This window comes from Myxocyprinus asiaticus, chromosome 29 (genome assembly GCF_019703515.2).
Source record: "Myxocyprinus asiaticus isolate MX2 ecotype Aquarium Trade chromosome 29, UBuf_Myxa_2, whole genome shotgun sequence".
Taxonomy (NCBI): Eukaryota; Metazoa; Chordata; class Actinopteri; order Cypriniformes; family Catostomidae; genus Myxocyprinus; species Myxocyprinus asiaticus.
The window spans coordinates 24,303,849-24,318,077 of NC_059372.1; the positions used below are offsets into that span (position 1 = coordinate 24,303,849).

The 14,229-nt window shown below is 41.4% G+C and overlaps 1 protein-coding gene across 7 annotated transcripts in view; it reads right to left on the reverse strand.

The window, feature by feature from the left end:
* The window catches only part of LOC127419683 (rap1 GTPase-activating protein 1-like), a 194,618-nt gene that overhangs the window by 48,692 nt on the left and 131,697 nt on the right, over positions 1-14,229 (reverse strand). For all 7 annotated transcript variants that reach the window (XM_051661283.1, XM_051661281.1, XM_051661282.1 and 4 more), the window contains 3 exons: positions 1,976-2,079; positions 616-694; positions 339-392 (listed from right to left, as the gene is read on the reverse strand). In XM_051661283.1, coding sequence (XP_051517243.1) covers positions 339-392; positions 616-694; positions 1,976-2,079 — 237 coding nt within the window. The remainder of the gene's footprint in view (positions 1-338; positions 393-615; positions 695-1,975; positions 2,080-14,229) is intronic.

Below are 14,229 nucleotides of genomic sequence, written 5' to 3' on the forward strand. Positions count from 1 at the left end.
ATGTAATGACCAACTTGGACCAGCAAAAAAAACACACACACACATAAAAAAAAAAACAGTTATCATGTTCCAAAATGCAGCTACCAGCTTAAGCAGAAACTTCTTTTCTGTGTCCTTCAAGAACTGTTCTGTTAACACAACATTGCAAACCCTTGAGAGGAGCAGAAAAAGACACAGTGACTTCCCCTTAAACTGCCCCTATTTCCAGTGTCTCACATTAATTAACTAGTACAAAGCTACTGCTTCATACATTGGTGAATTTTGCATATCATTTCAGTGCAGGTAGGTCATACAAAGACAGAACACTAATGAAAATTGTGTTGTGTCAGGTTGCATACCTTTGGGTAAAGCACAGGAAAAAAGCGGTCCACATTCACCTCCTCACAGACAAGCTGAGAATGATGAAAAGAAAAGGAACATATTGATTCTGTCCTCATTCTTATTTGTTCTCGCAAAAGTGATGCAACACCATGGTCGTCTGTCCAGGCAGGACAGGACAGGCTCATGGGGAAGTGAGACAATCAGTCATGTCACTCAGTGAGAATTGTGATAAACTGTAGGCTGTGAAAAGAACAGTGCTGACCCCTCACCCCTCCTCACATGATTTACTCTCACCTTGGCCATCTGGACGATATTGGGGAATTCAGTCAGACAAGATATTGGAATCACATCGTGATATGTTTTCATTTTAGTTCTGTGAAAACAGACAGCCATTAGTTACAAGATACAAGCTGCAAAAATGCATTTCTTAATTTTGTATTCTTTTCCAGTAAAATTATCTAAACATCAAGAACAAGATCCATTTAAAACTGAAAATGTAAATGTAAAAGATAAAAGTATCTTTTAACAAGATACATTTACTTTAAGAGGTAAAATTGCCTAACACAATATTAAATATTAATTTAAATGAAAATATTAATGATTTATTAATATTAAAACCCTAAAAATATATAATTGTTTTCAGAGAATATATATTGAATTAAGTCTATGTCTCTTTGCAAATTGGGGGGGGGGGGGGGGTTAAGCATAAATCTATCAAACTTTTTTATTCTTTTAAAAAATTGCCAAGGGGTAAGAAACATAAACTCTGTTTAAGATATTTTCCTTAAGTCTTCTTACACAATTTTGCCCTTTGAAGTTACCTCGTGTTTTAAAAATGTTTAGATTTTTTACTGGAAAACAATGATTAACATTAATGAAAAATTTTCCTCATTTAACGATTTCATTTTTAACTGCTCAAAAAAGAACATGCTTCCAACTACACAACACACTATAGCCCCGACTTACAATTGTAACACTTACTGTATCAACAGCTCAGAACTGTGTTTAGTGTCATTGTGGCATCGTTAAATGTGTCACATGGATTTGATAACAGGAACATCCTGTTGTCTTCCCTCCACCCACACGCATTGCCCTATATTGTCCATCTGGTGCCTAATGCGGAAATGAGGGTGCCATATACATTTGGCCTGTTTAATCCGTGTAAAAAAAAAATTTCATTGTGGGTTCCAGGAAACACTCACTGTTGTTGTCAAGGAATAGGTATCACTGTGCACTGCTTAGAATCCACAATAAAAGGCAAAGCTCACAACAAAGTTATAGATCTGTGCCAGACACTAAGCCCGTCATTAGCTGCTCTTGTCTACATTATACAGACTTTGTGCAGGACATCAGGCAAAGAAAAAAAAAAGACTAATTTAAGGCAGGTACACAACAATACATTTTTTTCTTAATCAGTATTTTGTCTTGTTTTATAGTAAAAATATCTAAACATCCTTAAATCAGGATACTTTTACTTGAGAATCTAAATCACATTATATATCAAGTCTTGCTTTTAGAGAAATCTAACAAAATGTACTACAAAATAAGATGAAAATGCTGAGAAAGAATATATTTCTTTGCAGTTTATAAAGACAGGAGCAATCTAAGGATGGAAAAGTGGGATGGATGGAGAGGAGGAGACATATGGTCACACCTGAGCATGAGACGAAGATGCTCTTGGTCCCCGATAACATCATATTTCATGGAGAACACCAGGTGGCCCAGGACGCTGTCCACTGTATAGTAATTAAAGTGTTCCTAATGACGGAGCAGAAGGCGAAGCTGTGAGAGCTCTTTCATCTTCACACATACACAACCACACACATTTATTTTTTTGTCCAAACACTCCCCTTCAGATCTAACAGCTAACTGGTCACTTCTTCATGCACATTAGTCTAATTCATAATGGGTATCAGATCTGAATACATTAAGCCCATTAAAGCTAAAATATATTGTATCTTAATTATGTCTAGCTGCTGAGGTGTCAGATTGGCTTAAATAATTAGGTTACATTTGTTAAAAATTACATTACTGAAACATATTCAAATGGATGTCCAAGCATCTGAGGGCTGCAAGTGGTCCCACACTTAGTGGCAACTTCATGAAACAGTTGCACCACTCTTAAGGTATTTCATTGCAAAACTTTGTGCCTCAAGCCTTGTTAATACTTTCGCCTGGCACCGCAGCGTGACCAGCTCTCGACCGTCCGAGGCATTTATACTTCACACACATCCTGGTTGCACTCCTCTAAATGACAGACTGCAGTGCATAGAAAATATCAGCTAATCCAGAAAGAAATAAACAGTGAAGAAGCACTTTGCTGAACTTTACATTTATCTTGCCAAGTATGATAATAATAGTTCATGTTCGCTGGTCATATACAATGAGTAGTTCAACCTAAAATGAAAATTATCTCATAATTTACTCACTCTCATGCGTTCCCAGATGTGTATGACTTTCTTTCTTCAGCTGAACAAAAACAAAGATTTTTAGAAAAATATCTCAGCTCTGTAGGTCCATACAATGCAAGTGAATGGTGGCCAGAACTTTGAAGATCCGAAAAGCATATAAAGGCAGTATAAAAGTAATCCATAAGACTCCATTGGTTAAATCCATAACTTCAGAAGAGATATGATAAGCATGGGTTAGAAACAGATCAATATTTAAGTCAATTTTTACTATCAATATCCACTTTCGCTTTCACACTCTTCTTCGTTTTTGGCGATTTGCATTCTTTGTGCATATCGCTATCTACTGGGCAGGGAGGAGAATGTATAGTAAAAAAGGACTTCAATATTGATCTGTTTCTTACACACACCTAACGTTTTGCTTTAGAAGACATTTAGCCACTGGAGTCTTATGGATTTCTTTTATGCTGCCTTTTTGTGCTTTTTGGACCTTCAAAGTTCTGACCACTATTCACTTGCATTTTATGGACCTACAGAGCTGAGATATTCTTCTAAAAATCGTAATTTGTGTTCAGCAGAAGAAAGTCATACACATCTGGGATGGCATGAGGGTGAGTAAATGATGAGAGAATTTTCATTTTTGGGTGAACTATCCCTTTAATAACCAGTAGTCTGTCTTAATGTCTATGGCTAAACTCAAGCACTTATTTTTAAGATACTAGTATTTTGTATTTAGAGCCTACTCTAAATGATGACTTTTATATTTAAAATAATTGTCTGAACTCCAATTACATTTAAACACACATTAATAGAAAAGCTTTTATTTTACACAGGAGCTGTTCAATTATATATGACTGAAACCAAATTTAGTGTATTGTTTAGACCTATTTATTCAGTGTGCAAAAGGTAATGGATTGTCTTTCTAAACAAGAACAACTGAGGAGCTGCATCAGGTAATTTCACAGTGAAAAGTACAGGCACATCTGCCCTTCCCCTTTCCTCGAATTCCTCCAATGGGATTGATGCACTGTGCATGCAGCGCGTGAAAAGTTCCAGAAATAGACCTTTTTCACAGACTGTGATGACGCGTTTCCGCCTTATTTAGCAGTGTAAATCTCGCAGTTTTTTTTATAGTATACATTTTTTCAATATTGAGTGTAAACTTATAACATTATGCTTATTGTTATATAACCCCGGAATTAGTTTTAAAATACGAATTACCACAGCTGCAAGGGGTTTTTATTACAGCTGCTTAGAGAGTGACAGTAAATTTGGCATCTTCTCCCGTCTTTAATCCATTGCTCTCAATTTTTTTCCTCTTCTGGAAAGTCATTCAAATGTAATAGTGGATTTTTTCTTTTGGTCTTGGAGCAAATGGGTAAGTGAAAATAATATTTGCTATGACGATCTCCCATTCACCGTTGTCGAAGTTTACCCTGCAAACGTTTATTTCAGCATTCCAAAACCAGGAGTGTGAAAAAGGTCTATTGGCATGTGCCCGACTGTGCGAAATAGTGATGTCCAGTTCGTGAACGAATCGTTCTTTTGAACCAGTTCTTTTTAGTGAACGAGTTGAACTAGTTCACAAATCGGACTGAACGCTCGGGTCGCAACAGCTCTCAAGTCAACAGTACAATGAGTCGCTCGTAACAGTTCTCGAGTCAACAGTACACTGAACTGAGAATTGCCTCTTTTGGAGGTGTCCGACTTAATGAGAACCGATGAGCTGCTGACATTGAGCATGTGTGTGATTAAGGGGCGAAATGTATGTTTCAGGTGTATTTTGCTGAACAACAGACAGTGTAACAAATAAAACATACTAGAAATATGTTTATGACTTGACTGTGTTACCGTTTTATCAACATATGAAAATGATCCAGTCAATAGCTCTCGAGTCAACAGTACATTGAGTCGATCACAGCAGTTCTCAAGTCAACAGTAAACTGATCCGAAGACAGCAGCTCTTGAGTCAACAGTACACTGATCCAAGGACAGCAGCTCTCGCGTCAGCAGTACATCGAGTCGTTCACAGCAGTTCTCGAGTCAACAGTACATTGATCCAAGGACAGCAGCTCTCGCCTCAGCAGTACATTGAGTCGTTCACAACAGCTCGAGTCAACAGTACATTGAGTCGATCACAGCAGTTCTCAAGTCAACAGTAAACTGATCCGAAGACAGCAGCTCTTGAGACAACAGTACACTGATACGAGGACAGCAGCTCTTGCCTCAGCAGTACATTGAGTCGTTCGCAGCAGTTCTCGAGTCAACAGTACACTGATCCGAGGACAGCAGCTCTCACGTCAGCAGTACATTGAGTCGTTCACAGCAGTTCTCAAGTCAACAGTACACTGATACGAGGACAGCAGCTCTTGCCTCAGCAGTACATTGAGTCGTTCGCAGCAGTTCTCGAGTCAACAGTACACTGATCCGAGGACAGCAGCTCTCGCGTCAGCAGTACATTGAGTCGTTCACAGCAGTTCTCAAGTCAACAGTACACTGATACGAGGACAGCAGCTCTCGCGTCAGCAGTACATTGAGTCGTTCGCAGCAATTCTTGAGTCGACAGTACATTGAGTCGTTCACAGCAGTTCTCAAGTCAACAGTACACTGATACGAGGACAGCAGCTCTCGCGTCAGCAGTACATTGAGTCGTTCACAACAGCTCGAGTCAACAGTACATTGAGTTGATCACAGCAGTTCTCAAGTCAACAGTAAACTGATCCGAAGAGAGCAGCTCTTGAGACAACAGTACACTGATACGAGGACAGCAGCTCTTGCCTCAGCAGTACATTGAGTCGTTCGCAGCAGTTCTCGAGTCAAAAGTACACTGATCCGAGGACAGCAGCTCTCACGTCAGCAGTACATTGAGTCGTTCACAGCAGTTCTCAAGTCAACAGTACACTGATACGAGGACAGCAGCTCTTGCCTCAGCAGTACATTGAGTCGTTCGCAGCAGTTCTCGAGTCAACAGTACACTGATCCGAGGACAGCAGCTCTCGCATCAGCAGTACATTGAGTCGTTCACAGCAGTTCTCAAGTCAACAGTACACTGATACGAGGACAGCAGCTCTCGCGTCAGCAGTACATTGAGTCGTTCACAACAGCTCGAGTCAACAGTACATTGAGTTGATCACAGCAGTTCTCAAGTCAACAGTAAACTGATCCGAAGAGAGCAGCTCTTGAGACAACAGTACACTGATACGAGGACAGCAGCTCTTGCCTCAGCAGTACATTGAGTCGTTCGCAGCAGTTCTCGAGTCAAAAGTACACTGATCCGAGGACAGCAGCTCTCACGTCAGCAGTACATTGAGTCGTTCACAGCAGTTCTCAAGTCAACAGTACACTGATACGAGGACAGCAGCTCTTGCCTCAGCAGTACATTGAGTCGTTCGCAGCAGTTCTCGAGTCAACAGTACACTGATCCGAGGACAGCAGCTCTCGCGTCAGCAGTACATTGAGTCGTTCACAGCAGTTCTCAAGTCAACAGTACACTGATACGAGGACAGCAGCTCTCGCGTCAGCAGTACATTGAGTCGTTCGCAGCAATTCTTGAGTCGACAGTACACTGATCCGAGGACAGCAGCTCTAGAGTCAACATTACATTGAGTCGATCACAGCAATTCTCGAGTCAACGGTAAACTGATCCGAAGACAGCAGCTCTTGAGACAACAGTACACTGATACGAGGACAGCAGCTCTTGCCTCAGCAGTACATTGAGTCGTTCGCAGCAGTTCTCGAGTCAACAGTACACTGATCCGAGGACAGCAGCTCTCGCGTCAGCAGTACATTGAGTCGTTCACAGCAGTTCTCAAGTCAACAGTACACTGATACGAGGACAGCAGCTCTTGCCTCAGCAGTACATTGAGTCGTTCGCAGCAGTTCTCGAGTCAACAGTACACTGATCCGAGGACAGCAGCTCTCGCGTCAGCAGTACATTGAGTCGTTCACAGCAGTTCTCAAGTCAACAGTACACTGATACGAGGACAGCAGCTCTCGCGTCAGCAGTACATTGAGTCGTTCGCAGCAATTCTTGAGTCGACAGTACATTGAGTCGTTCACAGCAGTTCTCAAGTCAACAGTACACTGATACGAGGACAGCAGCTCTCGCGTCAGCAGTACATTGAGTCGTTCGCAGCAATTCTTGAGTCGACAGTACACTGATCCGAGGACAGCAGCTCTAGAGTCAACATTACATTGAGTCAATCACAGCAATTCTCGAGTCGACAGTACACTGATCCGAAGACAGCAGCTCTCGCATCAGCAGTACATTGAGTCGTTCGCAGCAGTTCTCAAGTCAACAGTAAACTGATCTGAGGACAGCAGCTCTCGCGTCAGCAATACATTGAGTCGATCACAGCAATTCTCGAGTCGACAGTACACTGATCCGAGGACAGCAGCTCTAGAGTCAACATTACATTGAGTCGATCACAGCAGTTCTCAAGTCAACAGTAAACTGATCCGAAGAAAGCAGCTCTTGAGTCAACAGTATACTGATACGAGGACAGCAGTTTGCGAGTCACCAGTACACTGAACTGAGAATCGCCACTTTCGGACATAATACTGAGAACTGCTGATCTGCTGAAGGGGCGAAACGTTTCAGTCGAGAGATGTAAACAAATTTTACTATTGAGTACTGTACATGCAGATCATATCTGAAGTTGTGATGAGCTGGATCATGGTTTCTGTAAAAAAGGGTGAGTTGATTAAGACTAGTTTAATCACTTTTTATGCTTTAAACATGTGTAGAACATCCACGTTTTTATATCAGTGTCAGTATTGGGTGCTTTAGTTGCAAAACTGGATGAAACACTGATGACAATAAACACCCTTATTATTATAACTTAATTAAATAAAATGTTATAATCAGCAATATGCCCTTACATATGGATTTATTGAATGTGTTTGTGTGTGTATTCTATGACGCTGGCGTATTACCAATATATATAGTGACGTCATTACGTGATGACGTAAATGAACTGGTGAATTGGTTTTTTGAACCGAAAGAACCGGTTCGCTGAAAAGAATCAGACTTCCCATCACTAGCGCGAAATGGAGCCTCACGAAGACTAGACGACAGCCGCGATGACGTCAGCTTGTGCACACAAACCCTTGCGAGTATAAACCAGGCTTTATTCACTACTCGAAAAGCAGGTGTTAAATGTCATTGAGTCATTGTCATTCTTTTTGTCACAAACACATAAAATACTTTTATTTAAATTAGGCTTATTATTGATTCCGCCTTATTCACGAAACTCAGTGCTCTTGCATCTGTTATAATTCCCAGGCATAGGACCTGAGTGACAGATTAATTTTAGCCTGAGAAATCTGAGAAAAGAAGACAAGACACAAATTAGTGGCTTTCCTCAGGCATGGCTTGTCAGCATCTTTATTAAACTCATTTAATTTCTTTTTCCCCCTCTTAATGTGAAAAATATGTCTTCTTAATAATAAAAGCATATTCAACAGATATATCACTCTGTAATATCACTTTCTTTACAACTTCACCATATGTGAACATTCATCATATTTGTAATCACATATAGACACACACAAATATGTATAATAAAGCAATTAGATAATAATACATTTTTTTTAATTATATATTCTACCTCTGGTGGAACGGAGTGGTGGTGTAGTGGACTAGTGCACTGAACTGGTAAGCAAAGGTTGTTGGTTCAATTCCCACAGCCACCACCATTGTGTCCTTAAGCAAGACACTTAACTCCAGGTTGCTCCAGAGGGATTGTCCCTGAAATAAGGGCACTCTAAGTCACTTTGGATAAAAGTGTCTGCCAAATGTATAAATGTGGTAACATATAATTCACTCAAGTGCTTTAATATTAAACGATGACCCACAAAGTTAGCCATTTTTAGGGTTTCTTCTGTGAACAATGCTGACATATAACTGTGCAGATTGCAATACCATTAGTATTGCAATCTGAAATTAAACATAATATTTGTGCAGAAATAACCACTGAAAACTTAAATCAAACATGTGATTTAAATAAACAACCTATTACAAGACATATGTGGAGCCATTTCACTAATTACAAACAAAAATTGACATACAATGGCTAAGGGGGCGGGCGCCATTGTGGCCCATTCACTTGCACTGAACGTTACAATTGCTCTGTTACACTCATTACAACGGGAGAAACTCAAACTTTAGAAAACTCGACATATCTATTAAACTAACCAATTCTTTGATATGAAACCCAAACTAGATGAAGCTTAATATGTTTTGAAATTAGAAATTGTATTTGACAACTTTTCCACTGAACATACCTGAGAAATCAGCAGAAAAGAAGGCGTGGCTTGTCAGCGTCTGAGGGTCACTAACATCCGTAAGCAGCACCCTCTTATGGCTGCAGCAGTACTGACTCATTGAAAACAGCAGTTACATTGACAACATAAAAATGGCTATTAAAATAAATGATTTTTAATACAAAATAAACACTCCCTTTTAAACAAAAATCTGACCATACATTTGTGTGTCACACGCTCCCCAACAAAATAAAAATGGCTCCTGACATAACATTACATTCGGAAATTCAACCTCAATCTCACGGTGGAATGTGGTAAGGTGCAATAAGGTGAGGTGGAAAGTGGTAAGGTGACATTCCCCAAAATGGTATCTGACCCATCCCATAAATTCCTAAACTGTTTACTGTTGGATATGGCCGTACTGTAGACTGACCTATCGTATGGTAAGTGAACATCTGAGCTGGCCGTCTATCACATGTGGATCTCCTTACTTGGCCTGTGGGACTGTCAGTATTGGGGGTCACGGTAGGTCTCCCTTCTCGTTCAAAGCTGGCTGGTCCAGGAGCCTGGTTACTCTCAACTTCTGACAGTTCTTGCTCTGTTGCAGGATATTCCAGTTCTTGTCTCTCTTCAGGTTCATCAGATTCACAGTGTTGTTCTGCAGGTGCCTCTATACAGATAGGTTGCTTTTCCCTTACAGGTTTTTCACAGGGTAATTGTCGTGAAGGATCGCAGGAAGGTACATTACAGGTAGGATGATTGCAGGTAAGTTCAGGGTCATTCATTTGGTTACTTGGCATTCGTAGCCAGTAGTAATGCCTGTCACTCTCATCTCCATCAGTATCTCTATCAGCTTTTTCTGCATCTTATGCTTGTTTGTCATGTGGTTTTGTCTGTTTAAACTTTCTCATGTTTTTAGGTGCTGCTGTTGGAACATAAACAGGTAAGTCATTGACTTGATGCAAAAGATTTCGGTGTAGGACTCTAGATTTTGAACTGTCTCAGCTACCATTCTGTACACTGGACTGTCATTCACTTGTTCTTTCACAGTATAGATACTATACACATACTTCTCCCAGTATGACCAAAATTTTCCTGGTCCTCCCCTCTCACTTTCTAATGAGTACTTGGTCGCCAGGTTGAAGGACAACTCCTTTCAAGTTTTGGTCATAGTAATTCTTCCCATGTGCGCTTGACGTTTTGCTGTTTTCAGAAGCAATTCTGTATGCCCCTGTCATTCGCTCAGCCCATTTCTCTGCATAACCTCTTTGAGTCTTATTTTCCAGGCATTAGTCTGTACAACAGGTCAACTGGCAAGCGTAGATGATGACCGTACAGTAAGTAAAAGGGTGAGTATCCTGTTGCTTCATGTTGTGTGCAATTGTAGGCGTGGACAATCTGAGGTAGGTGTTCCTTCCATCTTTCTTCTTCTTTTTCTTCCAATATCCTCAGCATCTTTAACAATGTCTTATTGATCCGTTTGGCTGGATTGCCCTGTGGATGATATGGGGAAGTTCTAGAATGTCCCATTCCAGCAAACTGTTGCAGCGTCTTGAAGAGTTCGTACTCAAATTCTCGACCTTGGTCGTGGTGTAATTTGGCCAGAAAACCAAACCGGGGGATAAAATCATTAAAGATTCTCTCTGCCGCAGTTTTTCCTAACTTATTTTTGGTCGCATAGGCTTGAGCAAACCTTGTTAAGTGATCTACAACAACAAGAATGTACTCATAGCCACCTCTGCTACATTCCAGATGCAAGTAGTCAATAGACACAAGCTCGAGGGGTGAACTGGTGGTTATGCTGCCCATTGGAGCGCTTGTGTGTAAGGCTGGCTTCTTCTGTTTATACATGGGCACTGTCTAGTGATGTACACCTCTATGTCCCTTCTCATGAACAGACAATAGAACATTTCTCTTGCAAGGCTGAAGGCCCTTTCTATTCCAACATGGCCCATGTGGTCATGCAGGTTCTAGAAGACTGTTTGTTTATACTTTGCAGGCAAAATGAACTGACATCTTTGAGCGGTTTTATGATACAAGAGTCCTCCTTCTCAGTGCAACTTTCTCCATTTGTGCATCAGCTTTTTGCAGCACTTCTGGCTCTTTGTCTCATATTACTTGTAAGAGTTCCATTGGATTCTTTTAGATTGATGATTTCGGCAATAGCTGGTTCTTTGTGCTTTTCTCAACTCATCAGGGTCTTTCTCTTCCAGGCATTCTTGGGTACTGTATTAGGGTGAGTGTTTCTGTAACAGGTTGAGGACTGCGACCCAGGCAAAATCTTGTCACTCAGCATGGCTCTACTCCCTTCCCAGGTGACCTTGACTGCTTTGCTGAATAGTTCTTCTGTGCATTCCGTGATGTATTGATTTATATCAAGTGGAAATTGGGAGAGTGTGTCGGCATCCACGTTCACTTTTACAGGTTGGTACTTGATGTCAGATCTGAAGTCTGAGAGCTCTTCGACCCATCTGTAGCCCACTGCGTTGTTTAGCTGTGCTCATGACGTACGTCAGGGGGTTATTATCTGTGTAGACTGTGAAGTGAGGCACATAGAACAAGTAGTCCCTACACTTCTCGCACACAGCCCACTTCAGTGCAAGGAACTCATGTTTCCCAGAATGTAGTCTGTAATTTAGTTCGGCAGGTATCAGAGTCCTTGACCCATATCCGATGACTCTTAGTCTCCCATTCTGCCACTGATGAAGAACAGCTCCGTGTCCTTGCTCTGAGGCATCTGTGTGGAGAGTAAAAGGCAGGTCAAAGTCGGGATAGGCAAGGACTGATGGAGTAGTTAATGCATCAACTAATCTACACAAAGATCTTTGGTGTTCTTTGGTCCAATCTACTGGAGTTTGAGATGGTAACTGGACACTTTTCCCTCCTCCTCTCTTTGTTCTTCCTTGGACTGTTTCTGTTGCACTCTTCTTCACTTGCAGTAGGTCGTAGATGGGTTTGGCGATTCGAAAGAATTCCTGAACATATGAGCGATAGAAGCTCAAGAAACACAGCATTTTACGGACCTCTCCAACGGTGGTAGGTGTTTTAGTTCTCAATGCATGGACTGCAGCTAGGTCTTTCGGATCAATGCGAACTCCGTCAGCAGAGACTAGTAGTAGTGCTGGAGTGCTCGTAGTTCTTTTCGAAGTCCTTCAACATGTTCTTCAAATGTTTTGCTGGAACACAGGATGTCGTCTAGGAATGGGATGCAGCATTCATCTCTCAATGTATCTAACATTTCCACCATACTTCTTTGAAATACAGCCGGCGCATTGGTTAAACCAAAGGGAATACAGACCCATTCATAGAGATCCAATGAAGTAATGAAGGCTGTTAAGTGTCATGATCCCTCTGCTATGAAGCCTTGGTGATAGGCTTTACCTTGGCCCAAGATGGAAAACCAACTATATCCACCCAGGGTACCTGTGAGGTCTTGGATTCGAGGAAGAGGGTGCCTGTCAGGAACGGTCTTCTGGTTCAACAACCTGTAGTCAACGCAAAGTCGAAGCGTTCCATCCTTTTTACGGACACAGACAACTGGTGCTGAATAAGGTGATTTGGACTTGAAAATCCACCCTCTTGCAAGAAGATCCTTAATGTTTTCTTTTACTTCTTTGTACAGGGGCTCCGGAACTCAGGTGTACAATCGCTGAACAGGGATATCATCTGTGAGATTGATGGTCATTTGTAAATTCAGAATGCAGCCCACATCTTCAGCAGTACTTACAAATGCCAGTGATTTTTCATAGACCATTTTCCTTGCTATGCCTTGTTGTTCTTCTGTCAAGTGACTTACATCCATGTGAAGATCCCATCATAATATGGCATCAGCTGTACTGCTGCTGTTGAGGTCTTCAGGAGTTTTAGCACAGTTGACCTCAACAGTGACAGGTTCAACACTTGCTTGGTCATCTACTATTTCCACTAAGCAGAGCAGTGATAGTAGACAGGATCTTTTTTCCACTTGTCTGTCCCTTAAGAAGCTGTTCAGTGACATTGAAACCAAGCAGGTGTCATTCTTGGGCCATGCTACCTGCCAAAAAGGGGACTTGAATCGCCAGGTTAGGGTCACTGTTGCCTGGAATGTTTACAGTCACCTTGACCCAACCATCGAAGGGCAAAATATCTCTGTTGACAGCCAATACAGTGAGGGTGCTGGTTCCTATCAGCTCACTCGAGGGTCATAGTCTGTGATCGGGTAAGTATGTTTTCTTCCAACTGTGGTCAATGACACTGATTTGAGCATCAGTGTTGCACAATCAGTCACAGCACAACCATTTATGTTACATTTCAGTAGGCAAGTGCTTCCAAATAACTCTGCTACTTTATCTTGTGTTGGATTCAGCTCTTTTGAGGTGTGAGAACAGACTGAACTGTTGGCACTGGCATCTTGAGCTCTGTTTTCTGACATGTTTGCTTCAACTTGGAACCGTTTGCTTGCTGGCTGCCCCTATACCAGATACAGAAACTATTGCGGGGTCTCATGCTCACGCTGTCTGGTGCTCATCAGCTCTTGGAAAAGCTGCTGTGCTTTTCACTTAGATGAGACTGTAGGAAACTTTTCAGTTCAGTCACAGTAAGATCATCTTTTTTAATGAGCATATCTTTGAATTGTCCTGGTTTAATTATGCATAGAACAGCTTGAATGATCTCACTCTCTGTGTGGTTTGCTTTGAGGCCTTCGTCGATCTACTTGCACAAACTATTGTAACCGATGTCCGAAGTGCTGTCACCTACCTGTCCCCCTGTACTTTGAATTCTTTGCGCTGTAAGTATGACAAGTCTCTCATGTACATCCTGCCATCAGTCTTGGTGTGTGGTAAGTACTCAGTGTGAGGTAAGTGCTTTGCATTTTGTGCTGCTCTGTGAAGGGTGACTTTTCTGTCTTGACAACTGTTGGTGATATTTTGTACACTGTCAGCTTCTTACCAGATTCTTCATAGCTAGAGAGTAGCTTTTGATATTCCAGAAACTGTGTGTCTGCATCTATGCCTGCAGATGTGGACGATGAAAATGTCTGCATGTGTGTGGTTGCTGACAGTGTCTGTGTATGTGCAGCTGGTGAGGGTTTGATTGTGCATATCATTTTCAATCAAATTAGACACAGGCTGGTCATTCACAACAATAGTTACACGATTTTGGATGACCTCATCAATAATGTCTTTCAAAAACAGTAACTGTGCATACCCTTCATCTTCCAATTCAGTTAAAGTGTTGCTTTGCATGTAGGAAGAAA